The sequence below is a fragment of the Homarus americanus genome, unplaced genomic scaffold (assembly GCF_018991925.1).
Source record: "Homarus americanus isolate GMGI-L3 unplaced genomic scaffold, GMGI_Hamer_2.0 scaffold22250, whole genome shotgun sequence".
Classification (NCBI taxonomy): domain Eukaryota; kingdom Metazoa; phylum Arthropoda; class Malacostraca; order Decapoda; family Nephropidae; genus Homarus; species Homarus americanus.
In genome coordinates, this window is record NW_024741189.1 from 11,960,990 (window position 1) to 11,981,369 (window position 20,380).

A 20,380-nucleotide genomic window follows, 5' to 3' on the forward strand; every position below is an offset into this window, starting at 1 on the left:
GAATCACGTGTTTTGTAACGTAACTTAGAAATACAGAATAACTTACACATGCCCATACTATGTGTAAAAAATATATATTATGAACCACATCATAAGTCAGACGTTTATGTAGATGCATTTTCATGGTTATGTTGGATAAGGTTACGCACACTCACGTGGGTTTGTCATCTGTAAAAAAATGGTTGTAAAATACTATGCATACGTAGTAATTCCTAATCTTTGAGAAACAAGTTATGAAACCACGTTTTTCGTCTTTAATTTACAATTCTACAGTATACGGACGAAGACATTGGTTTTTTTTTCTATTCCCACACATTTTTGTTACAAACATCGTAGTTTCTCACGATATCAATTTATCCAGATATCGTGTACTTACTTACACACGAGAGTATAAGTATACATTAAAGTGTAAGGAGTAGATGGTTGGAATTTTATGACACATGTGTTTTTTTTAACTCTTGTTTCACAAAAGCGATAAATGGAAAAGTTTTGAGGAAAGTATTAGTGACGCAGCATATTCAATCACCTAACTAACCTATTACCTATAACTACCATAATATCCTCCCGGCTCTTTCACCTCCACAAACACTTCAGGCAAGTCTGTTTACATTATTGAGTTAATTTTTAATTTACCTAAAGCAGACCTGCACTACTTTTACTTACCACAACCTTTCTAAGATACATTGTGTGTTTGTCATGATGGGGAACTAATTATCTGGCGGAGTCATAAAAAACCTGCGGTTAGATAGTGTCAATATTTACCAACCACTCTTATGAGTCTACCTAAGTAGCTCATTTATTTTTATTTATTATTTCCATTATTCCTCTTACGTTTGAGCGGTTGGAGTCTTGTGTTCGTCACTTGTTGGTCTATTTACCATTTCACAACTAAACCATTTCCCGCCATAAAACAACCATCATTTCCCCTCCCCCATTTTTTTAATCCTCATTGATATTTACATTCGCTAAAACAATGGTTACTGTTTTCCCACACGCCTGTGATCCATGGCGTCCCCGTTGTCATAGAAACAACGTCAACAGTTCAACACCACTCTCACTTTAGTTAGTTCATGGATGCCGTGGGGTAATGTTGTTAGGGAGAACTAGGGTCTGGGGTATATGAATTAGAGTTGTATGGTTAATATGCGAATAATTTTGATTAGTGTTGAAATGTGTACCAGCTGACAGTTTTAGTGGTCAAGACGGGTTGGGACCAGAACAAACAGTGGTCAAAGAAGATTGTGGTTAGTGTGGTAGTGATTACAGTGAACAGTAGCCTGGTCGAATCGTATCAGAAAGGAGTGTTCTTAGTTACCTACAGTATGTCATCAGGTCATCTCAACATGTCACAGCGGCCAAGTTCAGGTAATTTCTGGATCCACACCTACGGATTCAGTGAGTTAATGTGGACTCATCATAACAGGTGTTAGGTGAAATTAACTGATTAAAGGTGAAATCTCATTGTACTCTCAAAACCAGAGTAATAATTCATTATACTGAGAGCCTCGAGTACAGTTTTTGGTGGTACTGTAGCGTGCGGTCGACAAGGATATCTTCACTCTAACCCAACCTAACGTAACGTAACCTTACCTTACCTAATCTAAATACCGTGTAGAACGCACACTATAGTGACACCATTTGGTCATTGTGTACTGAGATGAGAGCTGTACAGTACGTGTCTCCCCCATCAGGAGTATCGGAGGTGGGTAGTGGTAGAGGGTCGTCTCCTCCAAACTTAGTGCTGCCCCAGCTGCCCTCCCAGGCCTGTTCCTCATCCTCCACCAGGACTTCACCCTCTAGGACATCTGTACACGGGTAAATAGTAAAAATACTTGAACTTCTAATATTGAAATTCATAAATGATCTCTCTCTCTCTCTCTCTCTCTCTCTCTCTCTCTCTCTCTCTCTCTCATGCTGGGGTTTATATTTACCTCTTATCATTAATCCACAACACCACCCAAGTTAGGTTTAACGAGCATCCTCTCCTTTCCCCCACAACAGCACGTCTCCCCACGGCAAGAGGAGGATCTCCACCTCGTCCTCCGTGGCCTCCGGTACCTCCTTGGCCTCCCTCCTGGTTAAGCTCCACCAACCTGCATCATCCAGCCTCTCCTTGGAGGGTAAACTCAAGATAAGGACTACCATGTGAGTGGGTGTTTGATGGGGAGTGAGAAGGGGTGTTAATGGGGGTGTTTATGGGACTATTGGGGTGTAAGTAAGGTGGGGTGAAAAGGAAGGGACGAGGATGGATGTTAACAGAACCCATTTTACCTTTCTGTCTGTCCATGTTGTCTTTTCACCCCGGCGAACCTCTCTCTCTCCTCCTCCAGAGATTGTGGCAGTGACGTTCTCTTCTGTAAGTTCTCGCCAGATGGCTCCATGGTGGGTGTCGCTCTCAGGTCAGGTCAGGTCAAGTTCTTCACTCTGGCGGGGGCACTATCCTACACGCTACAGGTAAGTTTGCTTAAGATCTGATGGGGGATTGTCAGGGGATGGGGTGGGGAGGCGGTGAGTGGATGGGGTTTTGGGGGCTGTGGGTGGATGGGGTGTGGGGGGCTGTGGGTGGATGGGGTGGGGGCTGTGGGTGGATGGGGTGTGTGAGGGTGACCTGGTGAATGGGGGTGAGTGTGTGAGGAACCTGGTAATGAGGGTGAATGTGTTGGGGTGGCAGCATCACCCCCGGGCAAGGACAGAAGACATCACGAGACTCACCGAGCCTTACGTTAGTCGGGAAGGTGGACCAGGCGGGTATATCTCGTGTGTCTTTCCTCTTGAGTCACCCATCATACCATATGCTGGGTCTTGGTGACTATTACTGTACTGTATAATATGTTTGTTTGTTTTTCTAAGATGTGTTCTAACCTAACCTAATCTAACGACCCAAACTAATCTAACAACACAATCTAATCCAACAAACCAACCAAACCAAACCTAACCTAACAACCCAACCTAACTTAACCAAACCAAACCCAACCTAACCTAACAGCCCAACCTAAGCTAACAACCCAACCTAACCTAAGCCTATGCTGTTTACTTAAAGCTTTACTTGTTACGTCTATGAGGTTTTTATTTTTATTTTATCTCGATGTCGTTAACAGTTACCGGGTGAGCTGGTCAAGACGACCCGGGTGACGGCCCCAGCTACCTCCCTCCTCTGGCTGCCTGGGGACCAGTCCGAAGCTCTCCTCACCACCTGTTAGTACCTGTGTGTGTGTATGTATGTATAAGAACAACATAAGAACGTAAGAAATTAAGGAGTCTGCAATAGGCCGGTTGGCCTGTGCATGGCAGCTCCTCGTTACACGAGGGGCAACCATTTTTATGTATGTATGTGTGTGTGTGTGTGTTTGTGTGTGTAAGTTTTTAATAATATCAACAATTTAATCTTTGGTGTTTCAAAATAAGTTAATATCCATGTTAAACACATTTATACCCGGAAATATAAATGCTCTTCACTTTGTAATTCTTTACCCCAGATTCTGACGGACGTTTGGTGACGTGGCGTGGGCGTAGCGTGGGTGTGGTGCAGGCTGAAGGTGGTGTAGACGTGCGGGCGGCGGTGGTAGGGGGCCTAGACAATCAGGTAGTGACATTTACTAGGGGTCAGGTCACAGTAAGAGACGCCAATACCCTGGGCCCCGTTGCTACTATGGACCAAGGGTTAATATCTCAATCATAACAGTACAGTACTACACCACAACACTTCATGGTGCTACAATTCATTAAAATATAAGACAATACAACACTGTAAATTACGATACAACAAAACGCTGCTTAATGTAAAATACTATTATGTTTATTAGTAGAATGAGGTATAATTAACGTCCGCTTACATTACAGCGTGGGTGGTCATCTATTATCCCGTGGGTCGCTGTGGGCGGTGAGTGGACGTGGGCGTGAACTAGTTGGCGGGGGAGGCGGCTTGACGTGGTGGGACGCCCGCACTGGTAGCGTCACCCGTAGTATAAGTGGTGTTCCGGTGCGCGGGCCAGCCTTAGCTTGGCACCCACATTCAAACAGGGTGAGAGAGAGAAAAATTTAATGTATATCGATAAATATGTAGGTAAATTGATAGCAAGAAAAGAAAATACAGATTATAAATAGATGAATAGAAAAGCAAAAAGATGGAGTTATTCTGTATGGACAGTCATCGATGAGTGAGTGTGTGTATGAGAGAGATGACGGGTTCCTACATGTTCAAAGCATTACTATTTTAATCTCTTATCACCGAAAAAATGTACATTTCTCAATTAATGAATATATAGACATATTATTAAATACTGGGGTGTTTTTTTATTCAATATATGTCCATCCCATTATTGTATATTCATTTTTCCTTCATGACGTTTACGTATTTCTATTTTATATAAGTGTCCCATTCATTAGCAAAATATTTTCTCTTCAATATGTGTTCCTTTTCTGGTCGTTTATGCTTTTAACTCAAATATGTGTACAAAATATACATACGCTTTTTCTGCAATTATCTTAGGCATTATTAGTATTATATTTGCCATTTATTGTCGACTTGTCTATTACTTAGTAGTGAAGAGAGTGTGTTGACAGGTGGTGTCGGGCAGCTGGGGAGGTGGAGCTGACAGTGTCAAGGTGTGGGAGGCGTCAACGGGCAGACTCACTCATCTCCTCCACTCGGACGCTGTGAACACTTCCGTGAGTGTATATACCTTGACGTGTGTGTACCCCCATCAAAATATAGCTGTAGCTAACTAGTATTTGCTTCTCTAAAATACAAATATGTGGAGGTGTAGTATATGCATTTCACCAGCGGTTATTCGATATAATTTATACATTAAATTAACTGAAAATCATAATATCATAACATTATGGAGTCAGAGTAAATAAGAATATAAACAATGGGAAAAGAGAGAAGGAGCTTGGATGACATGTACGGGTGTCCACAGGTGTACAGCACAGTGTGGGCGGGGAAGGAGGTGGTGGCGGTGGGTGGCGCCGACCCCAACCTACTCCGACTCACTACCTTGGATAATACGGTAAGAGAGAGGAGGGAGGGGAGTACTTTATCTTATTTAATCATTACTATCACCTAGCCTCCACTTATGTCTTGCAGTATTCAATATTTATACTTTTTTCACTGCTGGTACTTTCCTCATGCAGTCGTTCAGTATAGTATTTTTATTCACTGATGGTACTTTCCATGATAGCTTAGTAATTTCTTGTAAATACTTTCCTTGAACTCCCAGTAATTCTATTTTAGGCAACGATACTTTCCCTTGACATACGTAATCCCCCTGATGGTGAACTAATTCTCAGACGGTGGGCGTACTGCGTGGGGTCCGCAACACAGTCTGGGCTCTGGATGCTTTACTGGGTCGGGGACATCAAGGAACACGCCTGGCTCTGGCCTCTGCATCAACGCTCTACATTCTGGACGTTTTAAAATGAAGGTTTAAGCCTTACCGTCAAGGTTTCGGATCCATGAAAAAGCTCAGGCAGGTCCCTAACACTTCAAGACCTCGAACCCAGAACCTCCTCGTATGGCCATTGCAGTAAAGATCGAAATTACATTGTAGAGTTCGAACCTACAATAAACCAACAGAACTTAGCGATGGAGGATTTTGCTAAAGAATCCATCTGACTGACCCTGGTTTCCATTATGAAAAGAATTAAACTCATGGCTTCGTCTGACCTCTGTTTACATACATCATGGAACAACTATTAGGAAGGTTAGGTCTACCAATGTACCGCATACGTCAAGATATGTTTATCCTCTTAAGTCGAGATGGTGTTGGGGAAAATGTGTAATGATATCTCCTGGATGGAAATAAATAAATAACATGTTTAATATTTAATATATTTATCATTTTTGTTTAATATTATCTAGTTTAATAATCACGTTCACTAGTTTATGAAACGTTTTAACTTAGATCTTAAGAAGGTATTACAACGGACCTACTATACGGCCCATTAACTATATATTTGTGCCGGCAATCTCTGGAATATATATTAATCTATTATCATAACCTCTCTCATATATTTATACGGAGTAGATCAGTAGCACAGAAACTCGGAGGAGAGATTGGGGAACAGGTTGTTTGTTTGCACTCAGGATGGGATGGAGAAAGGAAACTCACAATGTGCTCTCTGTATACATGTTGTATTGGATGTACAATGCAGCTTGGTGCTGGGAAGGCAGCATGATTACAAGCGTGATGTAGAGAGAGCTGGTTGGTGAGGGTGCTCAGAGGAGGACAGCTTGTGGGTCTCCATGCTCGCCGGCGGGAGCGAGGACCGCCAGGCAGGCGGAGGAGGTGGAGGTGTTGCTGGCTGGTTGGTGTAGGTAGAAAGAGAGATCATCACGAGGTCAGGTCTTAAATAGCGGGGGGTAGGCTTAGTAGTTGACCCCCGCTCCGTGGGCGGCGCTGGTTGATCCAGACCACGAGGCATACACTGGGGAATTCGTGGGGTTGGCTACGCAGCGACAAGCAGCGTTTGTAGGGGAGAAATCCACTACAAGATAATGCATCGTCTGGTAGCCTACAGTGCTTCTTAAACTTTATTAATACCATTCACCCTTAGGTCAGTATAACAAAATTTCATTCACCCCCGACTTATCTTCCGTAACTGTACATTTCCCCAAATTTTAACTATTACCACTTTTACTTTTTTACTTCAGTATAAAGCAAGCCCATTTTCTGTCATAATATAAGCATAAACTTTCTTATTTATAATTTTGTGACATTGGCTGGCACTTAATTGGAAGCCCTTTAATCATACAAATCTTGATCATTCAATCAAGATTAATTCATTCACCCTTACTATTTCATTCACCCCTCTGGTTTCATTCACCCAAGGGGGAACAATTCACCAGTGTAAGAAGCACTGGCCTAGTATGATAAATGCTATGACGACAATGACAATGTTGTTAAGGATAGTCATAGTGAAACGCACAGGCTTTAATATTTGTGTTTATTCAACCAAACATATATATAAGCTACCGTATGCATGACTGTTTCACATAGTTAAATCTATTTTTTAAGGAGTAGCCTGTATAGCGATTAACTCTAGACAACAGAACACCCATTGTGCAATCAGATTAAGGCAGCTGAACTCTTTTATCATAAAACTTTTCACCACGTCAGTCAGTCCCTACCCTCTCTACTGTATACATGACTATAAGTGTTGAACATGCTCATTAATAAGTCTATAATTATCTGATATAAGAAACAAATTAACTGGTTAATGCTGGGATAATTCTATATAATGACCTTTCTCACCAGATATAGATAATGCACATCAGACGGGGACCCACACACCGATAATGTAGACACTGGCTTCGTAGTTATTAAAGCCATTATCTGAGACAGGAAAAATTTAACTTGACTCGCTTGGCTAATGTTTATAGTAGTATTGTGCGTTGTCTTTCGATACATTACAAAATTTGTCCGGCAACAGAGTCGTGGAGAACAGTGTGACATTAAATATTCATTAACAAACGTCATCATATTTCTTTAATAGACTTTGTTTTCTCCATCGTGGTATAAAATTTTTGATGTGGTCGATTGGCCTCCAAGACTCCGCGCCGGGAAGACGTTATGCGCTTTGTAAATTTTTCTCGTCTCCAAATGTATTAACACACGCAAAAAAAGTCCCGTTCAGCTGCCCGCGGGGAGGTGCAAAAACATTCAGAATATCCTAAGTTTATAGTTGGTAACTTTGAAAGTTATGGAAACGATCAGTTACACTTATTACTCAACGTTACAAGACTTTATACTCAAATCATAATTTTATCACATTAATCGGAAGTCAAGAAATGGTTCTTAGTAAGCTGGACAGCTAAACTTGATCTAATGTAAATTTTCTGGAAATCATAATAAATTAGTGATAACCTGGAAGATTAGTCTTATAATTATAACACGGTATAAATCAGTACAGCTTTATCTACAGTCTACAGACAGACTGGAAAGCAGGGGACTTTTGTACGGGGATGCCAACGAGTAAAATACCAGCATTATTACTTGACTAAGAATCCTGCGACAATTTGCCACAAGAGGCAACTTTGCGTCGGAACATCCATATTCCCAGTTTTACAATATATATTGCCCTGTGAAGTGAAAGAATGGGGGAATTGTACATTGATTTCTTACGCTGCCAAAAGAATGTGTGACCGTCGCTCACTGAGTTTGGTAACAGCACCACCACCATGATCACTATTGATCTCCCTGTGTTGTGGTGGGGAGTGACTGAATCATCTCCCAACCACTTGTCTGAGTGATGGCCCACAAGGATTATTCTTCTTTTACTGGCTCAGCTTATGTTGATGGCTAGCTGGGTGGGGGACATTGAGTAAGCCGGCGATGAGGCGATGCAGGATCGGCAAGTTGTCCCTCACCACCACCACCATTCCTACCACTTACCCCCAGCAATTGTAGACATATTAATGTATTATTTATCATAAGAACACACACACACACACACACTGTACATTTAAAACCCTGCCTCGAAATGTTACGTACGTATAACATGAAAATATATATAAAAGAGTAGAACAAGTATTGGCTCATCAACAAAAATGAAACAACACATTAATGGAATGACGCTATAAGCTGTTGGCGCGGCACAAGGGAGTGACAGACAAAAGTTAGGTTAAGTCTTCCACATGCCATTGGAGGTCAGCGAATTCCAGAACAATCCCGGACACTCACGCCTGTAAACAAAAACTAACATTCATAAACACGAGTCGAAAACATTTCATGCATAATTAGGAATAAGTAACGGACTTTTTTCCAGTATTTTCAAGTTAATAAACAACCAACATTATGCTGCCATGAAAATCTAAAGTGAGCAAATTTGCACAGTAAATATTAGAGCTATACACAGAGCCTGGTTGACACACCCTTGTCTTGTGGTCGTGGTTCCCTTCTTACCTCGCCTGTGTTCACCTGGCCATGTTACCACAGTGTTCACCTGGCCATGTTACCACAGTGTTCACCTGACCATGTTACCACAGTGTTCACCTGGCCATGTTACCACAGTGTTCACCTGGCCATGTTACCACAGTGTTCACCTGGCCATGTTACCACAGTGTTCTCCTGGCCACGTTTCCACAGTGTTCACCTGGCCACGTTTCCACAGTGTGCATCTGGACATGTTACCACAGTGTCCAGTTAGCCATGTCACCACACCACAAGGACAATGATCAACCACGCCACATACAGGATGGAATCGCATAACATATGACTAATAAACCCACAAACCTTCTTTAAGTCGAGTTGATTCTCTTGGGCGACACACACACACACACACACACACACACACACACACACACACACACAGCTGGTGCAGGATGGTAAACCAAACCAAACATAGACTGTCTCTCGTCACCCCTGTGTATAATAATAATAATTAACAACAGTCTTCCACAAATAAGTAATACCATGGAATACTTTATGTATGTCATGATGACTTATTCCTTCGTAATTAAGTTCACTGTAATGGCTCTATGACTCACAATAATTGATTAAAAATGGTGTTTTCTCCGGGTTGAGTTGAATGCTGGTAACTTTATATAAATCTCATTTCTCATGTTTAATAATCAAAGCAATATTTTCCTTTTGAATGATACATCTAGTATTAATATGAGGCGTGTTGACTTGAAGAGCCAGAAATACATGAGCCATCGAGTGGCTCTTAAAGAAAGTGTTTATGAATGCTCTCTATTGTAACTATGGCTAGAAAGATTCCATCATAATTTTTTTTTACGAAAGTTTTCTAAAATTTTATCCCATTTTCATCACCAAAGTATACACGGCCATTTTTAATTTCCGGGTATAATTATTTTTGTCGGTCTGTCTGTCTGTCCTCAAAAACATACATTGTTATATTAGCTCATGACAGCACACACTCGCGCACTAAATTACAGTATGTAGATTTAGTACTGCCTGTAGGTTCCTTCTGCACCTGGAGGAGATGGTGAAGGACGCAGGATGAGCATCTTGGGTAGAAAACTCCTACACGTTCTCAATCCTGATCTTGATAACGTCATCGGCCTGAGCCAGGAGCTTCTTCTTCTCTGAACACGGGAGGTCATCGTCATCATAGTCCTCCTCGTCCTCCTCCATCTCTAGCTCTGGAGGCTGAGGATTACCACAACTCTATTACTCCAACACTCATCACCAGCAGGTTAGGTTAGGTTAGGTCGAGGAAACACTGTGTTGCATGGAAACCTGACGTATATAGCTACGATGAATACCATTTAATATATCCACTCAAATTACACATTAAAGTCAGGAATAATTGCAATATATCGAACATACACACACACACGCACACACACACACACAAACACACACACACACACACACACACACACACACACACGCACACACACACACGTAACTCACCTTAGTCTTGACGACCTTGATGTCATCTGGTGGGGCTGTGAGGGTGAAACACAACCACAGGATCACCAACGCTGAGGTGAAGATGGTGACAGCAATGAACCACCTTGGCAGACCAGATTTCCGTGAGATACATTCTAGTAGATCAAGTTGCTGCTGCTGCTGCTGTTGTTGTTGTTGTTGTTGTTGTTGGTTCTGGTTCTGTTGTTGTTGTTGTTGTTGTTGGTTGTGCTGAGGATGCTGTTGTTGGGTTTGCTGTGGTTGCTGTGCGTGGCGGTGGCGACATTCGTGGTCGTGGTGATGGACGATGTTAGGATCAGGTAGTGGGACGTCATCGCTGGTAAAACATATACACATGAAAAGTTTTTATCCTGTGATCCTGTCAATTGTTCTCTCTCTCTCTCTCTCTCTCTCTCTCTCTCTCTCTCTCTCTCAGGCTTTTCACAGAGTATAATTTACCCTCTCGACTAAACCTCGCCCACTTTGGTTTCCATACCAACTATTACAAATCCTAGGTGATTTACTGGTGGTTTAAAGTGCCTCCGAACGCCCTATTGACAATTTAAATACCAGTGACTTTTTGTATTTATTGTTTGATGCAACAGAAAATCATTATTTTTTTCTTCACCTGTCAATAATAATTTTCTTGTTAAATTAGTTATGGAACTTACTTGTTGCCGATGGTGTAGTGTCCCAGGAGTTCGGAATAATACACGCGTCCACCCCGGAACTTGTGCTCGCTGCTGTGTACTGATGAGACGCCATTTGGCAACGTTATATGAGGGGCAGCTTCTATCAACCACACGGATATGATACAGTGTTACATAAGACAACACCAAGGTCAGTCACAGAGGCGTACTTGGTATATATATATATCATCTAAAGAAATATATATATATATATATATATATATATATATATATATATATATATATATATATATATATATATATATATATATATATATATATATATATAGTAACAATGATACAACAATAACACACACAGCAATAACATTATTCAGTATCAACATCTACGTCAAACAAATATAATATTCATATACATACAGTATATTCATTAATGGGCAACGTTATATTAGCACAGTATGTATGTCAAACACTGGCATAGAAATATACCATTGTACTTTATATAATGGAGACAGTAGGGATAACGTTTCACTGTGTTATAAGAGATAAGACAAATGGGAATTATGTTGAATAAACTTTGGTCAGCGTCTGGCCTGAATAATTGCTACATTTATGAAGGCCAAGACACCCACCTTGTATCTTCTCGTGCCTCTCCTGTTGGGGGGCGTCTCCTTGGCCACCGGTGGTCCATGCCCAAGTGACTCGAACCAACCGGCCCATGTGGCCCGCTAAACTAAACATGACGTGTTGGAACATGGCCAATGGGTTCCTGCCAGCGTCTGGCATCCTGACCCGTGATGGCAGGGTGGCAGTGGTGATGGCCTGGTAGTGGCAACCCACCACACAGGCCTTCTGCTCCTCCGTCAGGTGGTAAGCCGTCACGCAGGCTGTAACACAACAAAGTTAGGCCGCCGCCTCAACTACTCACCTTACCTTACACATTGAGCCGAGACTCGACAATGTCCTGCCGGTCTCTGTTGCTCTTTATTTCCGTTAGTGATTATTACTTATTATAACATGACTATTATTCAACTAAAAACAGTACAACATTATCTGTACCTCCAGACCCTGAGTGACTCACCATGCCTGCAGGAGTCCTTGGCCTGCTGCATGCGCTCTGTGTCCTCCCTGACCCTCGCGTCCTGGAACTCCCCAGGACTCAACTGTTTGTGTCCCTCGGCATGGTTAGTATTCTGGTGCAGGTTGTCCTTCCCCATGATGATGATGGCGTTGGTTTCATGGCTCTCTAGTTTACCTGCGGAGGCCGCCTGGGCTGTAGAGGTGGTAGTGGGTGGGCGGGCATTAGGTGTATGAGTGGTGGTGGCCTGGTGGGCAGCTTGGGTGGCCTGACCCTGGCCTGGATGGGTGGTGGTGGCTTGATGGTCTGCCTGGGCCGGGTGGTCCTGGACTGGATGGTCTGCGGGCTGAGTGGTAGTCTGGCGGGTCTTGTGATGAGGAGACCTTGTCTGAGCAAGTGGCAGCACCCGTGGAGTGTGATGATGGTGATGCTTCCCCACCTGCTGCTGCTCTGCCGGGTTCTTTTTCTCAACCCTCACCACTAGGTCATGGGGCGGGGTGCGGGGTGGTTGTGGGTTCTTAGCGGGCAGGATGACGGGACCCAGATGTAGTACCCGGGTTCTCTGGGGCGTAGAGATGAGTGCCACGGTATACAGGTCACACCCGCGTTCACACATCCGGGATAACGCGGACTGTAAAACAACATGAATCTTATTCCTCCACCAAACCTCATCTGTTGGATTATGTAAACACTCTTAATGTACTGCTCTGTGTTATGGTAAATAAATGAGTAAGTGTGAGTGGTTTAGTTACAAGTGTATGCTGTTTCAGTTACAGTATGAGTTAAGTGCGTGAGTGTGTGAGTGAGTGAGTGAGTGCATGGAGGTATAAAGGGATACCTCCATGGGTGAGTGAGTGAGTGTGTGTGTGGGTGTGTGAGTGAGTGAGTGAGTGTGTGTGTGTGGATGTGTGAGTGAGATAGTGTGTGGGTGAGTGAGTGAGTGTGTGAGTGGGACCCAAACAAAGCGTCCAACACCGTCGAGGAACTGCTGCTGGGGAGGATCACCCACCTGCAGGAGGTCGTTCTTGGTGAAATGGTTGTCACACTCAGCCTTACACGACTGCCAGGTAGGCGTGGCGGCGGCCCACGTCACCACGCCCGCCACGCACCACGCCCACACACACCACGCCCACATCCTCCAACCGCAGCTCCTGTAACAGAACATTGACTGTTTATCCTCTTACAAATACACACGCACACAATAAACAAGTCTTTACTCACACACACACACACGCGCGTATTTACACATGAAAACACGTGCGTAGGTTCAGTATACACACATACATACAATAACGTATAAATGCACAAATACAATCATAAATCATACTGGGACGCGATTCTACGACACCACACACACACACACACACACACAAAACGTTTCCACATTTGAATTACATCATAAAACCAACATCAGTTACTTGGGCTTTTATAAGTACAGTCAGAAAGATGTAAAATAACCTCCCTAACGTTAAGCCACTTTCAGTAATTATAAAAAAAACCGACATATACAACAAGACTGTGAATTACGCACTTGTCTATCTTGATCTGACTGAAAGTGTTTAACCTAGGCGAGGGAGTATTGTTTTTAGGTGTTTGTATGTATGTATGCGTGGGTTAGTCTTACTCGAAAACGGAAAAAATTTGAGGTCGAGGTAACGAAGGTGAATGTGTTGTGTCTGCAAATTTTCTCATACCTCGCTTATGACGGTTGATTCTTACCGCCGGAATTGGTTAATCAATCATACATTAACACGCAAGAACGCACATATACACACACATACACTCACTCGTTTTGTTAGGGTTAAACAACTTGTATACCGTGGTAATAGAGTATAGTACTTTGTTTTGACAGTAGAAACAATTACTTCGTGTTGCATCAAATTGGTTGATAATGTATTTGATTTTTTTAAAGTTTGCTTGATTTGCCAACAATAATTAATAAGATAACGTAAACTGTAAACACTTTTACTTAAAAAAATGCATCCACGATGGAAACGCAAGAATTATAAACATGAGAATTAAACCCTTTGTCCACTCTGGAAATTCCATCATGTTCTTGAGCGTATTTTTATTTGTTGATGTCTGGTATATATATATAAAAGAGAAATGCTACATTGTAAAATATTAATAAATGCAAAATCCATACAGCCCCCTGAAACAATAAATTCCACATACTTGTAGTGCCGCCGCCCCCCGACCTAATCAATAATTTTGTGGTAGTAAACACATCAACTCATCATATCATGACCTAGTTTGGCTGTACACACGGGGCGGGGGGGTGAAGTACAGCATCAAACACCAGTTGATCTGACCAGGCTTGTTTCATCATCTTTGTCTAAAAATCTTACGCGATGCTGATGAATTATGTAACATCACACACACACACACTAAAAGTTTCTCCTTGTCGGAAATACTGTAGCTTCGAATGAATTCTGAATTGGATGTTTATATTTCATTAATGTCATATTTACTCAGACTAACTCCTATTCAAGAAAAGTTATACGTATATTTTGTATTAACACCATGTACGAAATTGTATCATTCAAAAACTTGTTGAACTTCCTCTAAGTACCTACTTGCCTCCCACTCAGGTGCAATTCCCGATTAAAATGGGATGTCACTTATGCTCCAAGTTTCATATAATGGAAAAATAACAAAATAAGGACAATATAAAGACTTAAATGACCATTTAACTTCTAGTGAATGGCACAAAGTGAATCAGAATACCTAACATTTCTCGTTCGTCATTATTGATTCATCTGAATGACTTCAGCTCTCTTTCATTTCGTCAACTTTTGTGCACAGTTCTTTTGATAACCCCTAAAGTCTTTTCACTGTCCTTTTATTCCTAGATTAATACATTTTGTTGACTCGAATCCTATTGTTATGTTGTGTGGTCCATCTACCCCCCCCCCCCTCCTTGCAATGTAATAACGTCAATATTTTTACACATACAGGACAGCACATTATCCCCCAGACGTCCAATACCAGACAAGTGCATCTTTCTCGGGAATTAATTATCCATATTTTTAATAATTTATTTTCTCTCAAGCATCCAGAGGCAAACTTGTCACTGTTCATGAGGAGCATATTAATTAATTTCTTAATCGATAGACAGTATCAGTAGGGGTGATTTCTGTTCATGGGAAGACGCACTCAATGTCTCTCCAGATCTCATTACACTATTGATAAATCCCATGGGTGGCCACCACCAGCCTCGACACCTCCAAGATGACAGAAATTGTTCACGCTGATATCCACAAACCAATGAAAATTTTTGTCATACATGTCTAGTCTTCTCGATATCGCAATTACGATTATTATTTTTTGTATCAACGGCGTTAAGCTTATTCCAGGACAGTAAACGCCCCACAGCATTCTAGATATGTCACTGTCTTTGCATGCGTGAGGGGGTAGTCCACGAAGAGAAACATTTGTATGTAAATTGAATCTAAATTATTTATATACTCAGATGCTGCAAGTTAACTCACAGGTTTATATCCTTGATAAAATATTCTCGTACTGATATACTCCAGAACGGTGTACAAAATACCTTGTTACTCGTAATAACCCTTTTACATTGTCTGGTTTTTCGTCCTTTGAAAATATTACTAATCTTGGTAGTATTACATGTCAAGAAAAAACAGGTAACCTTTTGTAAGTAGCAGCATTTCATTTAACTTACCTCAAGGTCTCCAGTGCACGGTGGTTGTAGTACTACACATCAAAATTGCTGGACAAATATTTTCCAAAAATTCTGACATCACAAATCCAGACGATCAAAGTGGCACCTTTTATCTCACTAACGTATGGATACTTACCTTAGTATTTTCCTTAAAAATGGGTAGATCCTAAGGAATTAACAATATCGACATAAAACACCGTTCCAAATCCACAAAATACTGGAAATATCGCTCTATCGGTGTTCTCCTTCCCAACCTTGTCTAGTAAGCTATTGATCTGCGCAACCTGACCGCCCCTACGCGGCCGACACCACAACTACTTCTGGCGCGCCTCTTTCTAACTGTTCATTTAAAATGACCAAAAGACCGCTGATAAAGCCATGAGACATCAGAGGTTCCAGTAGAGTCCTTATGCCAGCAGCATCTGCTGTTCTTTGTGCCAGGCGGTCACTCATCCAAGTACTAACCAGACCCAATGTTGCTTAACTTGGCTGAGCGTACAAGAAGTTTAGCGTTATTCCAAGGATCTTATCTGATTCATCCCTCCTTCCGTACTCTTATTTCTTTCTATCCATTGCATTATTTCACTCCCTTAATAATTATAAACTAATATATGCATCACAACCTTACAAACGCCCATTAATGAAGCTCTGACGTAATTTAAATCGCCATCTGTCTAAGATGATGACACAAGTTTTCAGACTCGTATCATGATATAAGAAATAATAAAGACTTTTGGGTGCAATAGATACCTGTATTATGATCAGTGTATAGAAGGTATGATACCAACAATAAGAGTAAATAGAGGAGTGATGTATAAAACTGGACAGGCGTAAAATCAGAGTACTGTACTACCTTAAGCTCTCCTTTCTCTCATTACTTCCCTCTATATGTCTTTTCTGTCCTTAAATATAATAAGTGATATGACATTGAATTTTCCCTTTCGAGATGTTATGCTTAACTCGACAATTATAGGAAAAAAAAAATCCCAATTCACATTCATTCCTTGTTCACCCAACTTATATTATAGCATTTTATTGATAAAGAAACAAAATTCACTTTTTGTAAAATGCATTATCAGTTATGTACACGGTAGAGGCGGGAGGCGGTGAGCGGTATTGGTAGTAGTTACAGTCGACAAGGAGACGGGCACAGCAGCAGGAGTATTTGCTAGGGAGTCATGGTCGACGAATGAAGAGGGACTCCCGGTAAAGCGGCAACACTTGTCCTCGCACCTCTGCGTACACCTGCAGGGTCAAAACACTTGTCTTTTACACTTCATAAGTTTTTCAGTAAAGGTATCCACAAATTATTCACAAATACTGGTAGTTTAGTTTATATTACTGTATGGTGTGTTGGTACAGTGTCTCTTGTGTTGATAATTATAGTCTATGGTGTGTTGATACAGTCGATAGTGTGTTGGAACAGTCTTTTTTTTCTTTTGTCCTCTTCACCACTGATCGGCTCGTTAGCCGCTTGGGCGTTGATACAGTCCATAGTGTGTTGATACAGTCCATAGTGTGTTGATACAGTCTATGGTGTGTTGATACAGTCTATGGTGTGTTGATACAGTCTGTAGTGCGTTGATACAGTCAATAGTGTGTTGATACAGTCTATGGTGTGTTGACACAGTCCATAGTGTGTTGATACAGTCCATAGTGTGTTGATACAGTCTATGATGTGTTAAAACAGTACCTGATGGGCAGTATTAAGCTCTGTGTGAACCAGATGGAAGCCGTGTGAGTGAAGGCGCTCCAGAACATCCTCCATCTCCCTGGCAGCCACCACACGTTCCCACGCTGTTGAGTTCCTTAACCCGTCTAGGTGGATCTGATCAGGGAATCATATATTGTATGTGAGGATCCATTACCCCTCAAGCATCGAAGAAGACCTAACCTAACCTAATCTAATACTCACCTCGAGGGCAATTTGTCTCACGTCCTGTATGACCCGTGACTTCTCTGGGGTACTGAGTATGTCCCCCAACACCTTCCACTCCATATTCTCGATGTCTAGCTTCAGGATGTCTATGGGTCGGTTTTTGTGGCCCAGAATGTCCCTGATGACCTCCAGCGTCCTGAAGTGAGCGTTTCTTGATTCCCACTGTGTTTTATCGCCGCCTGCTGCAGTCATGTTCACGGTGTCCTGTTATGCCAAGGAGTCATTAATAATAATAATAAGAAGAATAAGGATATCTATTCAGTAAAGTTGTTATACGGGTTTACAATTGGATAAGCATGTCTATAAACTATGCAGTTACAAAGTCCAGCATGTATATAGACGAGAATGAAGGTTTCCTGTGTGCCGAGACAGTGCAAGATAATTCACTACAGGTGAATTAATATATACATAGTAGAATGAGATATTTAATATAAATTTGATGAATTACTAACGTCAGAGTTAATGCTGGCGATACCGAGATCAAGGAAATGAAGGCCTTCGGCAATCATTGAGTTGCTGGAGTTCATGAGAGTCATGTCGAAGGCGAAGATGGAGCAGTTGAGGTGGAGCATGGCTGAGTCAAATGACATCTCATTCCCTACGCCGAAGGAGTACACCAAACAGTTCCCTGGCACTGGTCTGGAGAAACTCGGGAATGTCAAAGGTGATTGTGAGAGGCTAAGGAGTGTCATTATTTATATGCACTGAACTTAACCTAACTAAACTGTAAGCTAGGATACGCCGTTGTTTACTCAAATGTTTAGGGTAAAAATAAATTTTCCATATTCTTGGCCTAGGGTAATAAATGCTTCTTTACGTCGCTTATTTTTATGACACGATACGTCTGAACCGCACAGGGCCTTGGTAAACAAAACAAAATGTACTTCACTAGTGGCCATTGCTCAGCTGCAGCACGAGGGCATCGCGTAGTCCCCTGGTCACTCCTCACCTCACGTCAGGGTCGAAGCAGATGTACTTGTTGCCGTCGATGACACAGGTGTGGCAGTCTTTACACCGGATTTTTCCCCCAAGATTGGTTAACCGTCTGCAGAAGGTGGTGGGCGACTCCAGCAGCTGCTGGAGTCGCCTGGGACTCCATTCCGGATACTCCGTGTCGTCCTGTAACATGAGAAGTGTTGGGAGACAGAGACACAGAGGGGGAAACAACAAGAAAAAACACATGAGGGAAGAGTGCTGTAGAAATGTTACTGTTAAGAACTGAGAAGTTGAGGAGTTGCAACTAGGTTATTTTGCTTCAAATTTTAATTTTTCAGTGTGATGTATTTAGGTCATTTCCAGCCACAAAACTGAGGTGTTGTCATCGTCATGGTGTTTTATAACAGCAAAACAGCCGGTGGTGATCTTACCTGTATGTCAGGGTGGATGACCTCGGGATTAGTCTCCGGGAGGGGGAGCTTAGTGTCCATAGAGTTATGCCACGCAACTTGCAGGTAACTTTCCTGTGACATCACCGCCTTCTGCTGCTCCTGTACCAGCCCCAGTACCGCCCACATCACTAAACACATCACCACACTTATGGTCGAGGTCCTGGGCCGGTGGCGTACCCGACAGTGTATCATTTTCATGATAATGCAATGTCACTCTAGAACTGTAGTGTATCAGCTGATCGTGTTGATATTTTAAACTTTATATTTTGAATGAAGGCAGTCTTCTTTCATACTCTTATCATAAAGTAATAATGGAAGGCCATCGTTTTAATTAATATTTAAGAACCTGTAGCTTGTGACGACAATACAAGTCTAGGCATCACCTATCCAGACCCATAATGAAGGGACACGTCCCTTTAATTAACGTATCGAGCGATTTACATTTGTTGATATACCTGTGAAAATAAACCGTCTGGGGACTAGTTATTGAAAAAAATAACGTCTTGAACATACGATAAAATAATATACTAAAGACGTTTAAGTGAATTCACATAGCATCCTTTTTACTTTTTATCCTCTTCGCCACTGATCGACTCGTTAGCTGTTTCTATCGTCAAAGGGCACTACTGTAAACGTGATTAACACCACAGACACAATTTACCACTATATAAATATAGTATCCACAATACAGTTTTTTGCCCTCACAATAAACACATTTCTCAATTAAGACTAAAATGTGATGGTTGGATCACTAGCACCACACCAAGAGGGCCTCTCCACACACCACGACACGGGTATAGCTCTGCATCTGCTCGTCTACCCAACGTGTCCATCACCAGCCTCCAGCGGTCTTGAGATTTGTTCATGGTTTTCCTGGACGGGTGATACCTTCTCGCACTGACGGTTCCTTGTCAAACTTTTTCTACTGTAGGAACCTAATCTTAAAACCTAGTCGTATATTTCCAGCAATACATTGGTAGGTGTGTAGTTTTGAAACTGTGGTGTACTGTATTTTTTTTTACGTTGGTCATCAATAAACTAGTGAGCACAATATAAGATGCGAAAAAGTGGTGTTAGTGCCAACTCTGTCATCACTTTGTAAATACCGTGACGTTGTTTATATCACTATTAAAATAGTAGCCTGTCAAAGGCAACTACAATATAGGTCATTAGTTAACTGGCAGTTAGAAACATACAAAGAAGGAAACACTGCAGACGATACACCTACGTCACATTGGCGACAGTGACGCCATTTCGTCATTGAGGA

At 41.9% G+C, this 20,380-nt stretch overlaps 3 protein-coding genes across 6 annotated transcripts; 1 reads left to right on the forward strand and 2 right to left on the reverse strand.

Annotated features, from left to right (window-relative positions):
• Nucleotides 1–1,085: 1,085 nt before the first annotated feature.
• On the forward strand, nucleotides 1,086–5,821 carry LOC121875616. Its single transcript, XM_042380203.1, has 10 exons — nucleotides 1,086–1,365; nucleotides 1,692–1,815; nucleotides 2,002–2,145; nucleotides 2,331–2,454; nucleotides 3,099–3,195; nucleotides 3,477–3,660; nucleotides 3,841–4,021; nucleotides 4,564–4,668; nucleotides 4,920–5,009; nucleotides 5,290–5,821. The coding sequence occupies exons 1-10, from the start codon at nucleotides 1,323–1,325 to the stop codon at nucleotides 5,419–5,421; spliced, it is 1,224 nt and encodes a 407-aa protein (XP_042236137.1). The 5' UTR covers nucleotides 1,086–1,322; the 3' UTR covers nucleotides 5,422–5,821.
• Nucleotides 5,822–6,931: 1,110 nt separating this feature from the next.
• LOC121875612 lies at nucleotides 6,932–16,078 on the reverse strand. Of its 3 annotated transcripts, none has more exons than XM_042380200.1 (7): nucleotides 15,923–16,078; nucleotides 13,111–13,252; nucleotides 12,105–12,732; nucleotides 11,656–11,910; nucleotides 11,048–11,126; nucleotides 10,380–10,713; nucleotides 6,932–10,112 (listed from the first exon to the last, which is right to left on the reverse strand). In XM_042380200.1, exons 2-7 carry the CDS (start codon nucleotides 13,234–13,236, stop codon nucleotides 9,987–9,989), a joined length of 1,548 nt encoding a protein of 515 aa, XP_042236134.1. In that variant the 5' UTR covers nucleotides 13,237–13,252; nucleotides 15,923–16,078; the 3' UTR covers nucleotides 6,932–9,986. The 3 variants fall into 3 exon arrangements, with proteins under 3 accessions (XP_042236134.1, XP_042236132.1, XP_042236133.1); XM_042380198.1 differs by having other exon boundaries at nucleotides 11,048–11,168; XM_042380199.1 differs by lacking the exon at nucleotides 15,923–16,078 and adding an exon at nucleotides 15,787–15,922 and having other exon boundaries at nucleotides 11,048–11,168.
• Nucleotides 16,079–16,766: 688 nt separating this feature from the next.
• On the reverse strand, nucleotides 16,767–20,014 carry LOC121875693. 2 transcript variants are annotated; one of them, XM_042380322.1, is made up of 6 exons: nucleotides 19,093–19,961; nucleotides 18,675–18,844; nucleotides 18,178–18,364; nucleotides 17,702–17,929; nucleotides 17,480–17,614; nucleotides 16,771–17,031 (listed from the first exon to the last, which is right to left on the reverse strand). In XM_042380322.1, exons 1-6 carry the CDS (start codon nucleotides 19,309–19,311, stop codon nucleotides 16,963–16,965), a joined length of 1,008 nt encoding a protein of 335 aa, XP_042236256.1. In that variant the 5' UTR covers nucleotides 19,312–19,961; the 3' UTR covers nucleotides 16,771–16,962. The 2 variants fall into 2 exon arrangements, with proteins under 2 accessions (XP_042236257.1, XP_042236256.1); XM_042380323.1 differs by lacking the exon at nucleotides 17,480–17,614 and having other exon boundaries at nucleotides 16,767–17,031; nucleotides 19,093–20,014.
• Between the last annotated feature and the right edge of the window lie 366 nt (nucleotides 20,015–20,380).